This window comes from Anoplopoma fimbria, chromosome 12, assembly GCF_027596085.1.
Source record: "Anoplopoma fimbria isolate UVic2021 breed Golden Eagle Sablefish chromosome 12, Afim_UVic_2022, whole genome shotgun sequence".
Classification (NCBI taxonomy): Eukaryota; Metazoa; Chordata; class Actinopteri; order Perciformes; family Anoplopomatidae; genus Anoplopoma; species Anoplopoma fimbria.
Window position 1 is genome coordinate 13,309,549 of NC_072460.1, and position 21,314 is coordinate 13,330,862.

General features: G+C 39.4%; 1 protein-coding gene and 1 long non-coding RNA gene across 2 annotated transcripts; both read left to right on the top strand.

The window, feature by feature from the left end:
* Nucleotides 1-560: 560 nt before the first annotated feature.
* LOC129100270 (uncharacterized) lies at nucleotides 561-1,400 on the top strand. The gene is made up of 4 exons (XR_008531660.1): nucleotides 561-608; nucleotides 702-728; nucleotides 961-983; nucleotides 1,076-1,400. It is a non-coding gene; the product is annotated as an uncharacterized LOC129100270 (long non-coding RNA).
* Nucleotides 1,401-5,293: 3,893 nt separating this feature from the next.
* esyt1a (extended synaptotagmin-like protein 1a) lies at nucleotides 5,294-21,121 on the top strand. Its single transcript, XM_054608598.1, has 31 exons — nucleotides 5,294-5,803; nucleotides 6,792-6,833; nucleotides 8,905-9,039; nucleotides 9,302-9,375; nucleotides 9,612-9,684; nucleotides 9,778-9,867; nucleotides 9,947-10,002; nucleotides 11,785-11,905; nucleotides 12,126-12,302; nucleotides 12,829-12,911; nucleotides 13,076-13,124; nucleotides 13,395-13,484; nucleotides 14,127-14,222; nucleotides 14,311-14,382; nucleotides 14,459-14,545; nucleotides 14,815-14,964; nucleotides 15,531-15,713; nucleotides 15,810-15,986; nucleotides 16,154-16,236; nucleotides 16,357-16,405; nucleotides 16,495-16,584; nucleotides 17,271-17,366; nucleotides 17,605-17,676; nucleotides 17,772-17,858; nucleotides 17,989-18,135; nucleotides 18,971-19,101; nucleotides 19,269-19,361; nucleotides 19,454-19,585; nucleotides 19,660-19,765; nucleotides 19,889-19,938; nucleotides 20,064-21,121. The coding sequence occupies exons 1-31, from the start codon at nucleotides 5,474-5,476 to the stop codon at nucleotides 20,089-20,091; spliced, it is 3,249 nt and encodes a 1,082-aa protein (XP_054464573.1). The 5' UTR covers nucleotides 5,294-5,473; the 3' UTR covers nucleotides 20,092-21,121.
* Nucleotides 21,122-21,314: the final 193 nt, after the last annotated feature.

The following is a 21,314-nucleotide window of genomic DNA, read 5'->3' on the forward strand; positions in this document are numbered from 1 at the left end:
TTTAGAAATACTGAGGTTAATTTAAAGATACGTCTGTGTTCACATTTTATCTAACTTTGTTTACTTCTGTAAATTGTATTTCTCAACATGAAAGTCTAAATGCAGTTTCAAGGCTACTGCCAGGATTATTATTTTCAGGATAAAATGAATTAGCATTAACAACCGCTGAAGGTAGTCTAAAAAATAAAAATACTGGAAAGGGCTTGTTAAATACCAACCACCCCTATGTTTTTACTGTTCCTCCATGAAAAAAAAATGAATCTAAATGCACACTTTCAATAAATATATATATATATATATATATATGAATATGATCTGTTTATTTAGATGACCCGGGAGATCTGCTGCACATGTGCACAGCACTAATTACTGTGGGAAAAATATATAACTGTAATAATGCACCTTAAAAGCACAGAAAGGCTGCAGAAATGAGTATTAGTATTAATATTAGTAAAGTATACAAAGTATTTTCTGTTTACGGTTTACATTCCATTAAACGGCATTGCCCATATTTTACTACGGTCCAATGAATGTGACGTCATCAATCCGTATAAATACGTCGTCGCCAGGTGATGACGTTCTTCACCGAAACGATCCTCTGACCGTCGGTAGGTCTCAACTACTGCTGTTACAATCCAAGTCAATCATCGTGTTTGTAAGGCAATCCAACTAATCCTTCACGTGTTTCCTTCTCTTTTCAGCTTCCCCTTCTCGACATGAGGGCAAAGGTTTGTCATTTTTATCTCTATAATAAAATAATCATTGTTTCTAGTGTGGCTAAACAATGCTAGCTATCTAGATAGCCTGGGCATGACGACGGGCCATTAAAGCACGCTGTACGTTAGCTTTAATATGTATAATCTGTTTTTACGCCGTTTATTTGTCCATTTAACTACATGTGAGTTCAGAAATGCAGGAATTAAACAAGGTATAGCTTAACGTTGTGCTTCTCTTTTGCAGTGGAGAAAGAAGCGCATGCGCAGGTAAGAGTGCACGCCTCGTGTTTCTCACGCGTTTGTATCAAGTCAGTCTAGAGAGATTTCCGGCTGATTAACTCTTGTATTGTCAACAACAGACTGAAGCGTAAGAGGAGGAAGATGAGGCAGAGGTCCAAGTAAGCTGTCCTCTCCGCCGTGGCTGTGACTACACATGTTGCCTACAACCAGACCGGTGAGCCCAGCTCCAGACCCAGATCCAGGACCCTCCCGGTGTCAAGTCTGTCAGTGGCACCCATGTCAACGTGAGGGAGCGGCGCTGCAGCAGCTGATTGAATTTTGGAGAACTTATTCAAGACCTGCTCGATGACAGGCTTTTCCTCGGACATTCTGGACTTTTAGTTATTAGTTCCTCAACTTTTGTCTTTTGTTTAAACTGTGATTAAAGGTTATGGTTTCTAAATAGTTTGCAGATCTTGTGATTTTTATTTATTAGCTTCCAAATCACTCGATGCAGTGAGCACAAGGAATTTCCATACCTGGTCTCAAACTGATAAGGCAACCAGATTCAAAAGGGTTTTTCTTTTTCCAAAGTGTGATTAATTAAATTTGATGTTGCCTGACTTTCATTGACCTGCTTAGGTTTTAGTGTTCTCGGATTGTGCATGCAGGTCCATTCATGGTTATGGCTGACAAGGCAATTTTATTTAACAAAGCCATGACTAATGTTATTAGTTACATTTCTGCTTTTATTTTTTTAATATGGTTTACAATTTGCTGTGACATGGGCTTTATGGTGGCGTGACCTGATTTAGAGACTGCTTCAGAGAGTAACTGACAAGTGGTGGCAAATACTCAGAACCATACTGTGGTGATTTGACCACATGAAAATGAGTCATGAAAACGTGGTTTTACATTTGACATCTGTTTTTATGGTGGTGTTATGAGTGTGTGTTCCACTTGGCAACAACCTTTACTAAATGGAGTATGTATGATCACAAGTAAATGTTACTTAAAGGGCACCAAACACACACTAAGTGCAAGCAAAATGTAGATTTAGGACACAAAATATTAATTGGTATGTTGGAAAAGCTGGTAACTCTTACAGACTTGAAGTTAATAAAAAAAATAAAGATCCAACAAGTAACAACTGTCCAGTAAACACTGCACATTCATTCTTAACTCTGGTAATGGTATTGGCACATGGTCCCAAGACTTATTCTTGCTTTTAAAAACTCAACTTTCTATATGCATGTCAACAGTAAAGAAATAACCATACTTTCAAATAGACTCTGCTGAGTTTGCATGTTTAGCAGATAACATAGGTACTCTCCTAAAAATTCTGAAATGCCAAGAAAACATGTACATTACCCACATTTCCCTCATAAACAGACAAACAACTCACTTAATCACACTTTTTACTCAATACATTTAGTAAACATGGCATTTTATCGTTTTTCCTCAATCGCTATGGCTCATTTTGTAGTCTTAACAAAAACTTTATTCTCGACTGTTTCATGGGACACCACAACTCATGTCTGCAAAAGGTAGGTACTCCCCCAAAACATTTAATTCATGCTTCAAAACCTAGTTACTGTTTCTTTAAATTGGCCACGAAAATAATAGCTGTTTTGTCATTGTATGAATTGTACTGGTCAAAATGTTTAGATCTCATTAAATTATTTTTGTTGACGCTGACTGCTTAGCGTACTATACCAGTATGACAGTTTTGTCCAGCTGAATACTGTTGTGTATCGCACAGATTTATGTACTCATTTCAACAGTATGAAGTTAACTGAGAAAGTAAATACTGTACAATACACAAAATATATAGCAATGTGATAAATGTACTGTTAACCGTAATGTCACTATTGATCTTTCAAGTAAAGTCAACGACACTGAACAGAAAATGTGCTAAAAAAAGAAAAAAACCTGCAGTAGTTCAGTACAAACCAAATTGTACGTCCTAATGTTGTGTAGCACCATTTCACAGATGTACATGCATGTCTGACAGATTTTGACTATTCAATGGATCATTTTGGATGTGATTGCTAAAGCGATAAAAGGCTGTTTAGAAATTGTGAGGACAATTTCTCTAAGAATCAACTCATCAGTTTTAATCAGTAAGCCGTGTGCATGTGGTTATTGTGCAAATTACAAAACTCTTTTGCACTCATGAGCCAAAACCTGCAATTTGCTTACATGAATGGTAAATTCAAATATGTTGTTTACAACACACTAATTATTCAGATAATTTGAACTCATTCTTTTGAACTGTAATACAAACTAATAAAATAATAATATTGAAGCATAAAAAACATTGATTACAGGAATTCTGAATAGTACGTGAAAAGTCATCACATAACTCAAGCAAACAATTACATATTATAACACAAAAACAAGAGTCAAGTTGGAACTTGTCCATTCAATTCACAGCTTTTCTTGCTGCCCTAAAGACATTTGCATTGCTGACTATGAATACATGTAAACAATTATTGGCAAAGCCAAACAGACAGCTGACTGACAGGAGGTCCAGGATTAACTTTGACCTGTATGAAATGACATGACTGGGATAATTTCAACATCACAAACAAGACTCATCCTGTGACTGCTACTTCTGCTTCAGTCAGTGATGATTCATTACTGAGATGCAATAATGAGGTTGTTTCTTGAAATCATTTATTATTGACAGCTGTTGAACATGTACACAAACAGTGGTTACATTTACGTTTATTTGGTTGGTACAGATTTCTATTATACAGACCATTGAAGCGTGATGTTGCTGCATCAATGAAAACTAATAATCTGTAAACATTAGACCATATTATCAAACATATAAAATATTTAATAGATGGCACAAAAGGATCCAAAAAGACTGGGTTGTAAACAATGCTCCTGTCAGATTTGGGCTAAAAAAGACTCCTCCTGTGCCAGAAAGAGGGTGCTATTCGTTTTCTTTCTTGCAAGTAAACATCAATATTTTTTTATGAACACAGTAAATCACATGTAACCCAGAGAGAAAAAAAACATACATGAACCAGTTTGAGGAGGTTTATGGATCATCAAAACAGGCATGTGACAGGCCACCATAATCTGTGGTTAAAATGTAGGACTGAACTGAACTGAACTGAACCTGAACACATTAGCCTTTATCTAGCCTATATCAATTATTGCATAGCACATTCTGGGAATTTCATAAAACCTAAACTCTATATCTCATCCAAACACATACTGATTTGAAATTCGAAATATACAGTACCAGTCAAAAGTTTGGACACACCTTCTCATTCAATGTTTTTTCTTTATTTTATTTTTATTTTTTTCTACATTGTAGATTAATATTGAAGACATCCAAACTATGAAGGAACACATATGGAATGATGTGGTAAACAAACAAATGCTCAACAAACCAGAATATGTTTTATATTTTACATTCTTCAAAGTAGTTGAATGAGAAGGTGTGTCCAAACTTTTGACTGGTACTGTATGTTCGGTCTATTTTTGTTGATTTTAGTCCATTTACTGAGATTAGCCATTACGGGATATAGTTATAGTTGCTTGACTTACTGCATGAATGTGACTTCATGTATCTGTTTGCATAAAGGATCAGCAAACCTTGTCACCCTCTGAGCAAATAGCTGTAATTGGCTGTATCCAGGCAACCAGGGAGCCTGGTCTGTTTTAGTTGCCAAGCATACATGAGGCTATTAGTGAGGGACTGGGGAAACCAGCACCCACACTCAGCTGAATGACATCTAATATAACAATATAAGAAGGGCTAACGTGATTTGATCTGCATATGTGCTAGTGCGCAAACATTGCGTGTGTGACAGTACGCGCACATCCTGTTGGTGTCACGACTCCAACAGGATTGCGCGTGCATGTTCTCCTGTAGTAACTGTCCATTCTATGCACCTCCATAAAAGCAACCAAGCTCCGTCATTATTATTATTATGAGGGCCTAAACCTTTCTGTCACGCTCGGTTGTAAACGCTGCTGCAGTGGAGATGGGCGCGTGCGCATGCAGCAAAACATTTCATCCTGTTATGTAAAAAAAAAAACCCAGATAACGGGTTGAGCAGCCTGTGCAGCAGAGCGGTACCTGTGTGCGTAATGGTGATCACACTGTCACTCTGAATAAAACGTGCCCGTCGGTGTCTTCAGATCAAATAGACACCGTTCACTTTGTCATAAAACGCTCCGCCCGCACGGGTCGGTGCGTGACGCCCCGGGTTAATTCTAGGGTTTATGTTTCTACTGGGTTTCATGCGAAGGAGGGCTTGAAGCAGAGCCCGCCCTCACGGTATTTGGTCGCTGCTCGCTGAGAAAAGACTAATTTCCGAATAGTCAGTTGCAGAGCCGAGGAGGAGAGGAGCGGTGACTATGATTTAACCGATCCAAGCCCGCAGTTTATCGTCCATTCCTCCATGGTTTCTATATTAAAACCCTGCTAAGTCTTCAGTGGCACTTGCCACTCAGTCGTAGAAGCATTGAAGCTGAGGACCAGGTCGAGTCAGGGAAGTCAGACTGATCCTCCGATGCCACCAGCGGATGCAGCAGAGCCGGGCATGAGCGGAGGCACAGCAAACCCAGCGCCGGCCTCACCGAGCCAGCCCCCAGGTGAACGCGCACTGACTGTGCTGTGGTCGTTTGCAAAATGCCTGGGTGCTCTCCTGCCCGTGTACCTGGCCGGGTATTACGGCTTCAGCATCAGCGTAGTCCTCTTCGCTCTGATGATCTACATGGGATGGAAACACAGTCGACTGGAGAAAGTCACGAGGCTCAAGTTTGCCATGCACCTTTTGGAGAACGAGAGAGCATTCACCACCGAGAAGGCTTTCAAAACCAAGAGGGATTTACCTCCCTGGGTAAGCACTGGCTCACCGAATCACCTGCGACATCTGTCACACTGTTTGAGTTGCATCTCAGCTACTTTGCATCACTGTGATATAGGCTCTTACGTGTAGATTGCTCATAGGTACTTGCTGTTCAATCAGAGGCTCCAGACTTATTTACATATTGCTTCATTGCGACCCATACGTGTAAGGCTGTCCTTTTTGTTCACAGTATTTTCCTCCTGGCCCCATATTTAGACATTCCTAATGTGCAGTGCCTGGAGACTTAGTCTGCACTGCTGCCACATTCAGGAATGTGGATTTAAATGTCAGATGCAGTCTGCTAGTGGAGAGATGCAAAGCATGACACTCGCATTGAATAGACTTTGTAGATGGGGAAATGTATGTATATACTAAAAAAAATGATTTATCTAGCAATTGGAGATTTTTCCTCTTTCCTCTTCCTGTTTTACCACAGTAGAGCCAGTATTGACCTTATCTGGCTCCAAAAACATGATGACTCATAAACATACTTTAGGGCAGAGCAGAGGCAGTGACCAGGACCACCATATCTGGATAAAGAGCAAGAGAGAATAAACTGTGTGTGTGTGTGTGTGTGTGTGTGTGTGTGTGTGTGTGTGTGTGTGTGTGTGTGTGTGTGTGTGTGTTGGGACAGATAGGCCTAATCTTGAGATCACACATTTCTGTGGTTTGTAGGAAAGGCTGATGTGCATGTGGTTTATTTCCTGAAATTTTGTCTAATTATTCTAAATTGTGTCAGCCGGCCTGTGGTCTCTTTCTACTTTAAATGTAAATAAGTTAACATATTTATTACATATTCTATAGATAGGAGATAGATTATAGGTAGACAGCTCGGGAAATTGTATAATCAAGTAGAATACTGCTTTGTTAATAAACTCATCTAATGTTAAAGAATCATCTGAACTACTCTGCTCAGAGGTCATTTTACACTGCTGTGTTGTATTTGAGTTCATGCCTCACCAATATTACTTGTCCACAGGTCAACTTTCCCGATGTGGAAAAAGTGGAGTGGGTGAATAAGGTATGCTTTACATCAGACTTTGCATATAAAGACATTCATAAAAATGTGTAAGCATTACAGTTAAATGATGGTCTTCTGCAATGTCTGCATGCACACAATATTCAGAGTCAAGTGATACAAGTTACATAAAGAACAAATTGATAAATTGCCACCACACTGTGTATTTTAAACATGAGGGCCCTTTTATTATGAATCATCTGTTGTGTCAACATGCTTGTATGACAATGGACTGCTCTGCTTCACTCAGCTGAACCCAACAACAATGATTTCAAGATAAAGTCTTTGCGTTTCACTTGAGTAACTCCCCTAGTAGGTTCAATGCCTCAAATTTAATATGAAGATATAAAACACTTGTGTGGACTTTAAGTGACCCGGCTCCCGTAGCAGCCTCTCCATTGGACCAGATTATCTCCCGCTGTAATTAGGAGGCAGAGAGAGTGGCTCAGATCATACCGTGGAACTCTCTGTCAGTACAGTAACCTCGCATCAGCACAGGGCAAGTGTGGGGGTGAATACTAATAATACGAAGCGCCCTTCTGCAGGGAAAAATGTAATGAACACGCTGACAGAAGCCCAGATGTAGGATGGCTATTTGCTTGACTCATCTTTCAACAACCCACGTCTTTCCTCCAGGCTTCCTGACATGTGATCAAGCTGCTCACACTTACCCTCCTGACTTGCAGCTGTAAACAAACTAAATGTAACCACCTTTAATTATATAATACATTATATTTGTAGAAATGCAAACGAAAAGAGGCTAATGTCAGGTCATGTCTGTGATTAATGCATGTAAAAGAAAGCCTTTGAATAGCTCTTTAAATAGAATGCATCATTCCTAACTGAATGTCCATAACTGTATCATAAATAATACAGGATGCTCTTTATGAAGCCGTGATTTGTTAGCATCACTAGTCTCACAAGACTTTAGAGGTCAGAGGATCAGTAAACAGTAGCTGATAGGACTTTGCACCAAGCACTTACAACTCACACGGAAATGCTGAGGCTAACACCAGTGTGAGGCTGTTGCAAAGTGATAATGCTGATTCACTGAGTCAATTCATCACACAGAATTACATGATTTCTCTTTTGGGAATTAAGGAGATAATGGACTTTAGTATTATGTTCTCCAAAATAACTGGGGTGCAATTGATTTAATTATTTCAGAACCGTCATGCTGAATTATTGATGGCTGAGCTACGTCCTCTGCCAGAGTTTGCCAGAGCTTCTCTGAAAAGCATTTAAAATACAAGTCAAACAGTCTGTGGTCATGGCTTTGTGAACTGTGTGTGTGTCTACATTTGTTCATGGTTCTGTATTATTTGCTCTCCTGTGTTGGTAAATTCACAGGGTAGCATTTTGCTATGACTAAGCAGAGCACAAAAGATAAATTCATTGTCATTAACAGAATTAGATTACAATGGATGCAAACATGAATCCCATTTGATTACATGTATCTATCCATTATTTTATACTATTCTATGTAACTTATATAACATAACTGTAGGGCCAGCTTGTTAAAGACCTTCTTTGCCACTTCTTGCAGGATATAAAGGGTTCTGACTCATGAAGCCTACCATGTCCAAATCAAACATGCTCTTCTGCAGGCTATTCTTTCAATGGTCAGCTATCCAATGATGTTTATTCCATGAAAATAAAAATAAACAAAAACATATCCTTTAAGTATTATGGACTATCAAAAATCGACCTGCTGAAAAATTAAGTAATACAGTCTACACTCTGCAGTCGGATTAAATGTTGCTCCACATCCTGTTCCATTGAAGCATATCTTACAATATTTCCACTTAAAGGAGCCAACCCAAAATGATCAAATAGCAGGACAGACTAGAGGAGCTTTCATCATAACAGGGCAAAACACACATCAAAGCCCATTCTGCAACATGACCAATTACCTTTACACTATTGTATATTAAGCATTTTAAAGAGAATAACGCAATTGACTTTTGCAATGACAATCAGTTACAAAAACTGTAAACAATACAACATAGCTCTTACAAAAACATCGGGAAATATCTGCAAAGACAAGAATAATAATCAATGTTCTGTCATGTAGATCCTGCAGCAAGCTTGGCCCTTTATAGGCCAGTATCTGGAGAAGTTGCTGGTGGAAACCATCGCTCCTGCCATCCGTGCCTCCAGCATTCATCTGCAGACTCTCAGCTTCACCAAGGTCAACATAGGGGACAAGGTATTTAAATGGTCCGTCATAAAAGCAGCAATTTATGCTGTTAAATGTTCTACTACCAAGCAATAACAGTTGAACACAGAATGTTAATGTGGGTAATATGTAAACCTGGTAATGCAGTGCTTGTGCTACTAGTCTGTTAAATACAAGATTAACGACTGATGAGTCCATCACAGCAAATTATAATCTTCATGTGCATCTTTGCGAATGTTAAGTCTATGTCAGTCTTATCTGCTTTGTGTAATGCCAGCTGTTGTGTTCACAGGCTTTGAAGGTGGCTGGTGTAAAGGCTCACACAGAACATGATAAGAGACAAGTTATGTTGGATTTGTACCTGAGGTAATGCATCACATCTTCTGTTTTTGCTTGTGTGTAAACACATAGACATTTAAGTCACACACTGAAATATTCCTGAGTAACTATAAAGTGTCCTACACTAGGGAAGGGCCTGTCTTTCTCTCTTACAGCAGATCATTGTTTACTTAAAACAACTCTACAATAACTCGTAACAGCTGCTTCCCTTAGTTAAACATTTATCTATAGACTTTAAAACATGTATTCTCTTCCACATGCAGCTACGCTGGTGATGTTGAGATCAACGTAGAAATCAAGAAGTACTTCTGCAAAGCCGGAGTGAAAGGAGTCCAGGTACAAGAATGAATACTAAGATATTCTTACATAATAAGCGATAGTTAAGTGTCCTGAAAAACGGCCTGTCAATATTACATTTTCTTCTTGTAGCTCCATGGGAAGCTGCGTGTAATCCTCGAGCCTCTGATCGGAGACGTCCCATTGGTTGGAGCCATCACAATGTTCTTCATCCGCAGGCCTGTGAGTGAAGCACAGGTGAACCATGTATAAATTCACACACTTCTGTATTTATATGTCTTTACTTTTATCTGTTTCGTAGAAACTGGACATCAACTGGACCGGGCTGACCAACCTGTTAGATATCCCTGGACTGAAGTGAGTTTATATGACAGAATCTTGTGGAGATGTCTTTTAGGGTGTGGTTGCATTGATCTGTTGTGTCTGCTTGGTGTTTGTTATTAATAGTTTTTTTAATGAGGAGTGCCTGTTTGTCAAGTAAGGCTGATGAAGTTTTGACATGCAGAAAGGGGGGCTGTAACTTTTAGAATTGATGGATTAATTTCAGAGAATTTATGATTTATTTTGCCATAAAAATCACTAATTCACGTTTTTTCTGGAATTAAAAGGAGTTCCAGAACTAACCGAGACATTTTTTTTCTGTCTGTTCGATGATGGATCTGTGTGTTCACATCCTTAAAAGTGTGGTGATATGCATTTTTTTTAAATTGTCAACAAATCCTGGAAAAGGACTGAAACCAACAAATAATTGATCCTGCTGAGGAACCAAAACCTGACATAGTTTATTCCTGTGCGCCACAGAGCTACTTTGTTGAGCTACTTTTGAAAACACATAAATGAGTCACGCTGTTGCACTGGGTAACATGTTCCTTCATGAACAGGGTCACTGTTGTTTATTTTGAGTCAATCACATTCACATGTCCTGCTGCATTAATAGTCCAGTGTTGGATTTAGTGGGATTCATTGGCAGAAATGAAATACTGTATTCATAAATTTGTTTTCATTAGTGTATAATCACCTGAAACTAAGAATTGTTGTGTTTTTGTTACCTTAGAATGCGCCCTTCATATCTCTATAGGGAGCCGGTCTTATTAATGTAGCCCAAAATAGACTAACCAAACACTGGCTCTAGAGAGAGCCTTTTGCATTGTTACATTCCCTGAAGGCCACCGTAGTTGTCAACATACTTGGAAAGGGAGGGGTGAGCAACCTCACAGGTGCCACAAATCCTACACACTGGACCTTTAAATACTCAATAAACCATCAAATATGTATTAATAATATAGTCCCCAAACAAATCCAATAACTAGTCCCATTTAAGTAACTTTTGCTAAAAACTACATTGCCTGGCTGTTTAAGAGAATAACTTGGACTTCATTCTTAAAATAAAGTATGTATTTGTGACATCTTTTGTATGAAATGTCCGCCTTTACTAGAATCCGATTGACTGTGGGCTGAGTACCAAAGACAGGGCAGAGAAGTTGAAAGACAGACAGATTAACACTTTGTTGGTTTTGCTCTTTTTATAGGGTTTGTGGGTCATAGAAAAAAATATTTATCGATGCCAGCTTTATCCTTTAAGTTGTTCAACTTATGCCTTGTAATTTTTCAGTATGTGTATTACGACTCCATGCATTCATATGGAGGTAGTTATTGAGGCTTATTATGTAAGGTCAGCAAACAATGTAGAATCAGCTACAGTAACATTAACTATAATATGAAAATAAACAGATGGTCTGATAAATGGGAACAATCTATTTAACATTATTATTCAGTGTAATTGTCTGGTTGCTTATTCTACATTGTTTGTTATGATCTTATATAATGTACCTTTGTGAAAATTAAAGCATTATCAGAGGTGTAAATTTGTTGCTGACACGTCAGTTCCCTCTGGCGATGCTTTCAATGACAGTTTTTTAATACTATTCCTACATTAGAGGACATTAGCCAACATGATTTCACAGAAAACTGTCCTCATCTTTAGCCACTGGGTGCATCCTGTTGGTTCTGTTGCTGAGAACATGGATATAATGTTATTTATGCATGTTCATATTGTCAGCAGTAGTACACAGCCTCTGTCTGTTTGTCTGTGTGTCCCTCCCCTGTGTCCCAAACATCGTCCTTGCATTCATTTTACAGTGCCATGTCGGACACTATGATAATGGATGCAATAGCCTCCCACCTGGTGCTCCCCAACCGTCTAACTATTCCCCTGGTGGCCGACCTGCACGTTGCGCAGCTCCGCTCTCCTCTCCCACGGGTAACTGTCTTAATTATGAATGACCTGAAGAAACATTGACCCACACAGACTTAAACTGTCTCAGCATATAAGCTGCAAGCAAACACATGAAAGTCAAAGAGTCATACAGCAAATTCACATTGTGAAGTAATAAAAACATAGATTCGTGTTTTGTGAGGAAGCTCGTGGACTAACATTTTCTTTGTGCATGTGTTTTTCTGCATGTGTATGTACATGCTAGGGAGTTGTGCGTATCCACCTGCTGGAAGCTGAGGACCTGACCGCCAAGGACACAGTCATTAAGGGATTAATCGACGGGAAGTCAGACCCGTATGCCGTCCTGCGTGTGGGCACCCAGATCTTTACCTCCCATCACGTGGACAACAACCTGAACCCACAGTGGAGGGAGATGTATGAGGTGAGAGGGAAGAACATGTTTGCCTTGATATTCAAGTGCTGCAATCCCCACCAGTTTGTGTGCTAAAAGTTATAGCTTGCTGTTGGTGTCCTTGCTTCATAGTGATTGCGTAGGGAAGTGGTTATGTACCGGTAGTAAATATGTCGGAGATAAACATTTTTTGATGTTGATTTGATCTGTGTCTTTGGTAGCAGGAAGCTCCTGTGTCTGAGATAAGCTCCTCTTGCAAAAACTGATTGCTCAAGGAAATTTGAGCCACTGAATTATATGTTAAACTATTAACATCTACCTAGTACAAAAGTTAAATTTTCTTGGCATTGTGATTCTGTTTGCATGTCCTTGTGTTATTGTGCCATGTGTGGTTGTATTTATATTGTACATTTGTTGTGTGTATTGTGTATTTGTCCATTTATGTGTGTGTGTGTGTGTGTGTGTGTGTGTGTGTGTGTGTGTGTGTGTGTGTGTGTGTGTGTGTGTGTGTGTGTGTGTGTGTGTGTGTGTGTGTGTGTGTGTGTGTGTGTGTCAGGTGATTGTCCATGAAGTACCTGGTCAGGAGTTGGAAGTGGAAGTTTTTGACAAAGACCCAGACCAGGATGACTTCCTGGGGAGGTAGCTTACTCATTCTCATTCATTTACTCCGTCTCTATGTGCTTCTCATGTCATTCTCATCCCTGCCCTAGCCACGTTGGGCCATGATTCTGTCGAAATTTAAACACCTTAGTCTCTTTGAGTCATGGTTTCATTGATTCTCTCTTTATTTGTCTCTCTCCCAGGGTCAAGGTGGATCTTGATATTGTAAAGAAGGCCAGAGTTGTGGATGATGTAAGTAGTTATAGTGTTTCACCATTATTTCTCCCTCAGATCATATAATAATAAACAAGCACAAGAATGCAGTTATTATAATGTCACACTCTGAAAAAACATCCTCGTAACACTGCAGTTACCCTGTTAGCATGTGACATTTTTGGACCCCATGTGCCTCCTCGTGATCCGCTCCGATCTCACCATCTTTTATGCTGCCAGCCAGGCTCAAAGATATCATCCAGAAGAGAAAAAATGTGTGTTTAATGAGCCCTCTGTTTTTGTAAACAGTGGTTCAATCTGATGGACGTCCCAACTGGCAGCGTTCACCTCCGGCTGGAGTGGCTCTCTCTGCTGTCCTCTGCTGACAGACTGAGCGAGGTGAGTCTCACTACAGCACAGTTACTGAATCTTTTTTTGGCCAATCAGGGGCAGGCCTTTGGGTGCTGAAGTGGACAAAATTCATACACAGTATTATTTTTATTCCATATTATTTGGGACATAGTTTTTATTGTGGGCCATATACGGAAGACCAGAACAGTTACACCGAAAGAAAACCAGAGTTTCTTGGCCAGAGTATGAAGTGTGGCAATGGTTCTAACATTATACTCTTTCATCGCCACAACAGATTCCTTGAAAATTTTAGCTTAGTCATTTAAAAATGGATAGCAGTTGAGAGGTACTCCAGGTTTTATGTTGCTGTCACTTTATGAACATTGTTTTATGTGAGCATGCGTGGTTGGGTTTACATACTTTTATCACATGTTTCATGTATTTTATTACACTTTGTGTATTATTTTTTTTATCCCAGGGACAATAAAGAATAGGAAATCTAAATACATACTTTTTTTTTAAGAGTACTGTAAAACAGTCAATCAATAAAACAATCTTCATCAAGAACTTGTTATTGATAGTATGAAAATATTAAAATTGTCGGTGGCCTCTGGTTGGGTGTTGGGCTTTAAGGATCTCAGATCATTTTGCTCACGTGTTCTTTGTTTCTTCTCATTGTTCTTCTACCAGGTGATCCAGAAGAACCAGAACTTGACCACTAAGATGGCTGACCCACCTTCTGCAGCCATCCTAGCCATCTATCTTGATCAAGCTCACTCACTGCCTGTAAGATTATCATTATTCAGGACCCTCTCATGATGTGTGCATTTCATTTTAATCTGTTACACATATTGATTTATTTAATATGTTGTAGATGAGAAAAGGCAATAAGGACCCAAGCCCAATGGCACAGATTTCCATTCAGGATGCAACTAAAGAGAGCAAGGTAAGGATACAGTTTTAACTTTTTCTTAGTACATTGAACCAAACGCATAATTAATGTTTTCCGCTCTCTTCTGCAGACTTGCTACGGAACCAACAGCCCTGTGTGGGAGGATGCCTTTACCTTCTTCATTCAGGATCCTGGCAAACAAGACATTGACATTCAAGTAAGTCATTCTAGTAAGTGGTAGTAATAGTAAGTAGTATAGTATTGATTGAACACACTAATCAAGCTAGCTGCAAAGATTTTACATAAATTTGTCCAGAGATGTCAAGGTAATTAGAACACTAAGTACTTATTGATTTCTCCTCTGGTTTTAATACTTTTTTTCTCCTTTATTCTGTTATTTTTGTGAATAGAAATTTTGAACTATTAATGGCCCTTTTCACCTCATGATGTTTGCATACATCTTCTATTCCTGTGTTTTTCAATCAGGTGAAAGATGATGACCGTGCTCTCTCCCTGGGCAGTCTGAGCATCCCTCTGACCCGTCTTCTGGCGACCCCTGAACTCACCATGGACCAGTGGTTCCAGCTGGAGAATTCTGGCTCTGCAAGCCGCATCTACGTCAAAATTGTGCTTAGGGTTGGTGTTACACACGTAGATTAAAACTCTCTTAACTCTCCACTTTTTTGCACACTTACAGTTGTCGGTATAGTTAGATGGGAAGGGATCCAACAGGTGTTGGCAAGAATCAACCCAGCTGAATTGTCTGTTTGGGAAGACTTTGAAATCCCAAAGGACGCTTCTGTCTCAGGAAGCTAACATCAAACACAAGTTTCAGTATCACACCCACAACCCTTCAAACTGAGATCTCATTTTTAAACATTTTTCAATAGCTGTTCATGTGTCTTTTAACTGTTGAAATCAGATTATGTTGACCATAACATCCTGAGATCAAAAAATCTGAGATACTGGAGAAGTTATAAAGTACTCTAACAACTCTTAACTCATCCCCTTTAAGTGCATACTGAACTTAACCCGATAACACAAAAAAAAGTAAACTATCTACATGTCTTCTTTCTGCCTTGTCTTTTCTATCCTTGTGGGAACACGCTGCCCTTGTAAATACAAAAGCAGAGAAAGAGAAACATGCATTTAATTTACTGCTTGGCAGTTATTCTTATTATCTGTTATTTGTTTCTTGCTAGGTTTTGTGGCTAAATGACGATGAAACTCCTACGACTCCGTCCCCTCGCCCTTTGGCCCCTGGGCCTGGGATAGGTCAGGGTGGAATCACATCAGAACTGAACCCCATGGGGCCCGGCGGGTTAGGTAAACCTCAACCAACACGACCACAGCACGCCACGCCCGACCCAGAGTTTGCAACTGAGGTAAAAACAGTTACTTAGAGTTACCTATAGAAGCAGGGACCATACAGCTTCACGCACACACTACAGTAGCTTTCCCTGCCCTTGTTCTGCTCACAGGGAGTGCTGCGTATCCATCTGGTGGAGGCCCAAAACCTGATAGCGAAGGACAACTTCATGGGGGGCATGGTGAAGGGGAAGAGCGACCCCTACGTCAAGATCCGTGTGGCTGGTATCACCTTCCGCAGCCACACCATCAAAGAGAACCTCAATCCAATCTGGAATGAACTCTATGAGGTGTTACCTTTGTTTAATGCTCCTCTACTCATCTCATTAAAGTATCAGCTTTCAGCTTAAAGTTTTTATATTCAATTATCTGTTATTTGTTTTATTTAATGTTTAATATATGTTTAATATAAAATTATATTTTATACTTTTTTTTTATATTTTTTTATCTTCTTAAGGTGATTTTGACCCAGCTTCCTGGTCAGGAGATCCAGTTTGAGTTGTTTGACAAGGACATCGATCAGGATGATTTCCTCGGAAGGTGCGCCCTGCTATAACAAATGTATCTTTCACAGCATTTCTGTCTACACGCCTCTTATAACTGAAGAGAATATTTCAATGAAAAGGAGGAAAAAGTATTGATTGTGTCTTGTCTTTGCAGGTTCAAGCTTAACCTAAGAGATATCATCAGCGGGCAATTCATCGATATGGTGTGTGACACATATAAAATTAATAATTTAACAAATAATATTTGTATTTATATCCTAACCTGGACATTTGTGTGACACTTTTGTTACAGTGGTACACTCTAAATGATGTGAAGTCAGGCCGAGTTCACCTGGTGCTGGAGTGGCTGCCCAGAGTCGCTGACCTTCCCAGGCTGGAGCAGGTAACATATTTGATCTCTTTATTTTATTTCATATTCTATAGAGTATACAGTACCATGGCAAAATAAAAATGATTTAGTATTGTAGTTGTAATATAACTAAGAAGCCTTGACTGTGCATGCCTTTTTTGACACGACAGCAAAAAAGAATAATAATGCATCGAGTAATAACAAATAATACAAAAGTAAATATGTTCAAAGAAATTACAGGTATATATAACAAAAAAATAAAGTGCATAAATACAGCTAAATTTACTAGGTAGAACCAGAACCTTGGACAAATTATTATTATTATTATACAGGTTTAATTATAATTATTAGAAGGTATTTCTTAAGCCTCTTTCTAGTAATGCCCTTATTACCTGCAGCACTTACTGAACTTTTCAAATTGACACCAGAGTTAACATTTTCTGAAGGCAGGGCCCCCAAACAAAGAGACCAAACTGTTTTTAATCAATAGGTAAGAGAACAACTTTTTCAGTGAGGGACTTGAGTTTTGTATGAGCAGTGTGTTAAGTGGTGGATGATGGACTTATCTTTACAGATGCTTTGTGTAGATTAGTTTATTTATCTTCACAACTTTGTCTGTAGTGTTGCAAAGGAAATATTTACCACACCTTTGGTGTTTCACCAGAAGTCTAAACTAAAACTCACTGTCTCTGTGCGACATAATTCCCCTCTTCCTACAGATCTTGCAGTACCAGTCACAGCAGTCGTACCACAACAAGGTTGTGCCATCAGCGGCTGTGCTGTTTGTGTATGTGGAGCGTGGCCATGGCCTGCCGGTGAGATCATATCTAAGAGTCCCTGGGGCTCTATTTGTTGTTTATAGTGGCTGTGTTTTTCCTCGCCCCAAAGAGAGCATAAGTAAAGTACTAGCTTTTAGTGCCATTGATTAGCTTAAAACACTACAAAGCTGCAATTTATACATTAAATATATTGTGATGTAATGTATGTTTTAAATGCTGTAGATGCTGTTGATTACGATGTTTTCTTTACAATATTCTTTGCTTGTTATTTCAGTTGAAGAAGAGTGGGAAGGAGCCGAAAGTCGGGGCTGAGATTATTCTCAAAGGCGTTTCAAACAGAACCAAGGTAGGATCATGACATTTGAGATGAACTTGTTAATGTAATAAAAGAGAATTCTGGTTGAAAAGTCTGAAAATTCTGCTGTGCCTTCTTTTTTTAAGATTTGTGAGCGCTCCACATCCCCTCGATGGGACGAAGCCTTTCATTATCTGGTTCGGGACCCAAGAGATGAAACACTCACAGTGAAGGTGACAGTCATAAACAGCAGCTGTATTTCCACTTTTTGTCTGAACTATCTAGCTGTTAAGCAGAAAAAAAAATTCCCTACCAATGTTATAAAAGGCACTCTGAAAGGTGTTTGTGTATGTTTGTATCTAGCTCTCCCACAGCTGGGGCCAGGCCCTCGGGTCCTTTGCACTTCCTCTCAGAGAGGTGCTGTTTGAGCCGGGCTTGGTGCTCGACCGCTGGCTCAATCTGGACGGAGCACTGCCAGAAAGCCAGATACTACTGAGGGCCACGCTCAAGGTACCGACGATATATCCTTCTTATTCTCTCTACACTACCGACATACTGCTGTATGTGACCAAGAGAGTAATGCCCTGATTTTTATTTCTGTACTGTATCACTTCTATTTCCCTTTATAGAACCAATTTTACAATACACTGAGAAGATTACTGATGGTTCAACTTCAGATGTTCAGCCCTTCTTACTGAATATCATGTGTTGTAGACTGAAAGATATCCCACACAATTTCTCTGCTCTTGTCAATACGGGTATAAGAAAAGTTGATATACTTCTGTATTGTAATGTTATGTTTTGTCATATTGTATCTATTCTCAAACACAGTATTGATTCTTAATTAATGGTTTACATGCAAAGATCTGTTGGTGATGTTGTATGTTAAAGGAGTTATAATAAATGCAAATGCAGATCCCACAGTTTTGATTGCATAAAAGCCCAGAGCAGAAAAAACAATCACTAGTTTTGGATAGGCACATTCGCATTTTTCTGTTTTCGTGTCAGCCACCATAGTGCTCCTACAGAGACACACGGGAGAAGTTTCAGTTGGTTGCTGTCTGCATCCTCACGGCTAGATGCTTCTGAATCCTACACACTGGACTTGTCACACCAAGAGACACGAACACTAATCATATACAGATACTGGCAAGGTGTCCATCACCACAGAGGTGATGACAGTTATCCTGGGAAATGTGGCCGATTACAGCCATATACCCCTGTACCAGTATCTGAGTCTCTCTGCAGAGCATGTCTGTAAAATTGAGTCTTTATTCAGACATGAGGTAAATTATTATTTTGCAGCAGCAATGTCGTGCTAAGCTGTGATCCGTATGTCCTGCAGATCTTAGACACTCAGCTGGCAGTGTGTCGTAAGGCTCCAGGGGACGCAGGTAATGACGGGGGAGTAGAAGAAGTCCTTCCCAGATGGGTGCCTTCCCATTTAGACCTCCGACATAGAAGTGGATTCCCCGCGTGAGTCACACATACCAGCATCGATGTCACATTGTAGTCACTGCCTCCACTGTAAACATAGCAGTCATCAGGGTTTCATTTGTGTTTTCCATCTTAATCTATATTTGCCCTAAATATTCAAAGACATCATTATGTAAAAAATCACATTTTCAACACTGTCTCTTTAGGGGTGATGCCGCAAACTCAGCAGGCCAGGTGAAGCTCACCACCGGCTACTCCGTTGAGGAGAGCAGGCTTTTCATCACCATTCACTCCTGCAGGTCTCTAAATAACCCATGTCACCTCCTGTACCGTCACATTTTTGACCTGGAGCACTCTGTACTAACACATGTTGTGAACTATTAACCCTCAGAGCGCTGGCAGCGTGCTCCAAGGACGGTGCAGACCCTTATGTTTCCTTCATCCTGCTGCCTGACAAGAAGGCCACCACCAAGAGGAGGACTGCCACCAAAAAGAGAGACCTCAACCCAGAATTCAACGAGAGGTAAGACAAACACTTGAAACAGTTGTGATAGTGAAGAAGTGAAGATGTTAATTGACTTCTCTCGCTTTCTGTAGGTTCGACTTTGACTTCTCTCTGGAGGAGTCCGCACAGAGAAGACTGGACCTGTCTGTGAAGAACAGCGTCTCCTTCATGAGCAGAGAGCGGGAGCTTATTGGAAAGGTATGGATCATCTTCTGAAATTAAGTTAGTCATCGTCACATAAATTCCCCGGTGTTGACGAAGTGATTATGCGAGATATGTAAATGCGAGACATCATCTTTTGCTTCTCCTTGTTGCCCTCAGTTGCTGCTGGACCTGGACCAAATTGACCTCAAGACTGGTGTCACACAATGGTAATCATTTAAAGGGCTAATGAACAATATTATATATAATAGAGTTGTATCAACAATTGTATGTCCATATATTACCTTCTTCAAGATTATTTACACAACAAATTGAATCCTTTCTGTTTTTCCAGGTACGATTTGGTAGCAGAGACCAACTAGAAGACTCAAGTTTGTCTTAAGTCCCATTTAATGTTAGGTGTTGCTTCTGTGATTTGTGTGTTTGTATATTCAGCTTAAATGAACATTTCCACCATCACTGAAGACAAAAATGAAGACGTAGCTGCTCCACAAAAACACAGTTCATCAGTATTTATGAAACTTTACATGTAGCTTATCATCCGTAAAGTGTTTACTGTGGTGAAGTCATGCTGTCTTGGACAGATTCTTCAGTAGAATATTTTGGCTGAATAGATATTTGATAATAACGCAACTATGTTGCACAACCTACCGAGTTTATATGTGTTCAGAAGCATGTCTAAGTCCTCTTTGAATTTTATTCACAAAAGGGCTCATGCTGTGGTCAATATCTTAATGGAAGACATGTTTATGGATTTACAGCATCCAACACATCTGAGAGAAATTCCTGTGATTTTGATTTTTTACAACCTTAAAATAATTCCGGATGTTACTTTGTTTATATATGTTTGTATAATTGCCTTAAGTATTACAAAACTGTGCACAATTTGTCAGTGTTTATGAATTATGTTATGAAGTTTTATATGTTTTAACCAGAGCTTTATTAAAGTTGCTTTTATAAATCAAAGTATTACAAACCTAGACCCTCATATACCACTGCAAACAGAGGTATGATACTGTAAGCAGAGTCTAAATCACTGTGCTTTTATGAAGAGAAAACTTTGTATTTACTGAAAACACATCGCTGGTGTTCTTACATCCATGCTTGTTTGTGTTGGTAAGTGTTGGTAGCGCTAAATGCAACAGGCTGAAGCTGTCAGCCATGTTTAGACTTTATTTTTTTAAGGCAAAACAGTTATGACCTTATGAGAAGCAAGCTAATATTGGACACCAGCAGTGGGTCAAAGGCTTAGGCACTGATTAGTGGTGATGGAACGATAATAGTGTTTAAGTGTCAGAAGAACTGAAAAGAAAGAAAACTGCTGAGCTTTGACATTATTGCAACATATCATCATGTATCTGCTGAAGTTGTTGATTAAAATTTGCACTCTCATGAATCAAATCATGTTTGTGACTTCATTTTTGTGTACTTTTTCTTTTTAAACTAAATTCTAAAATATTATTTTTCTGTTGTGGTGAAATATCATACTCATATCTGGCCTCCAGGTGGCGATAAAGTGCCGACAAACCCTCACCTTTCCATCCAGTTGAATGTGGGCTCACTGCATGCAGATGTGAGGGGTGGG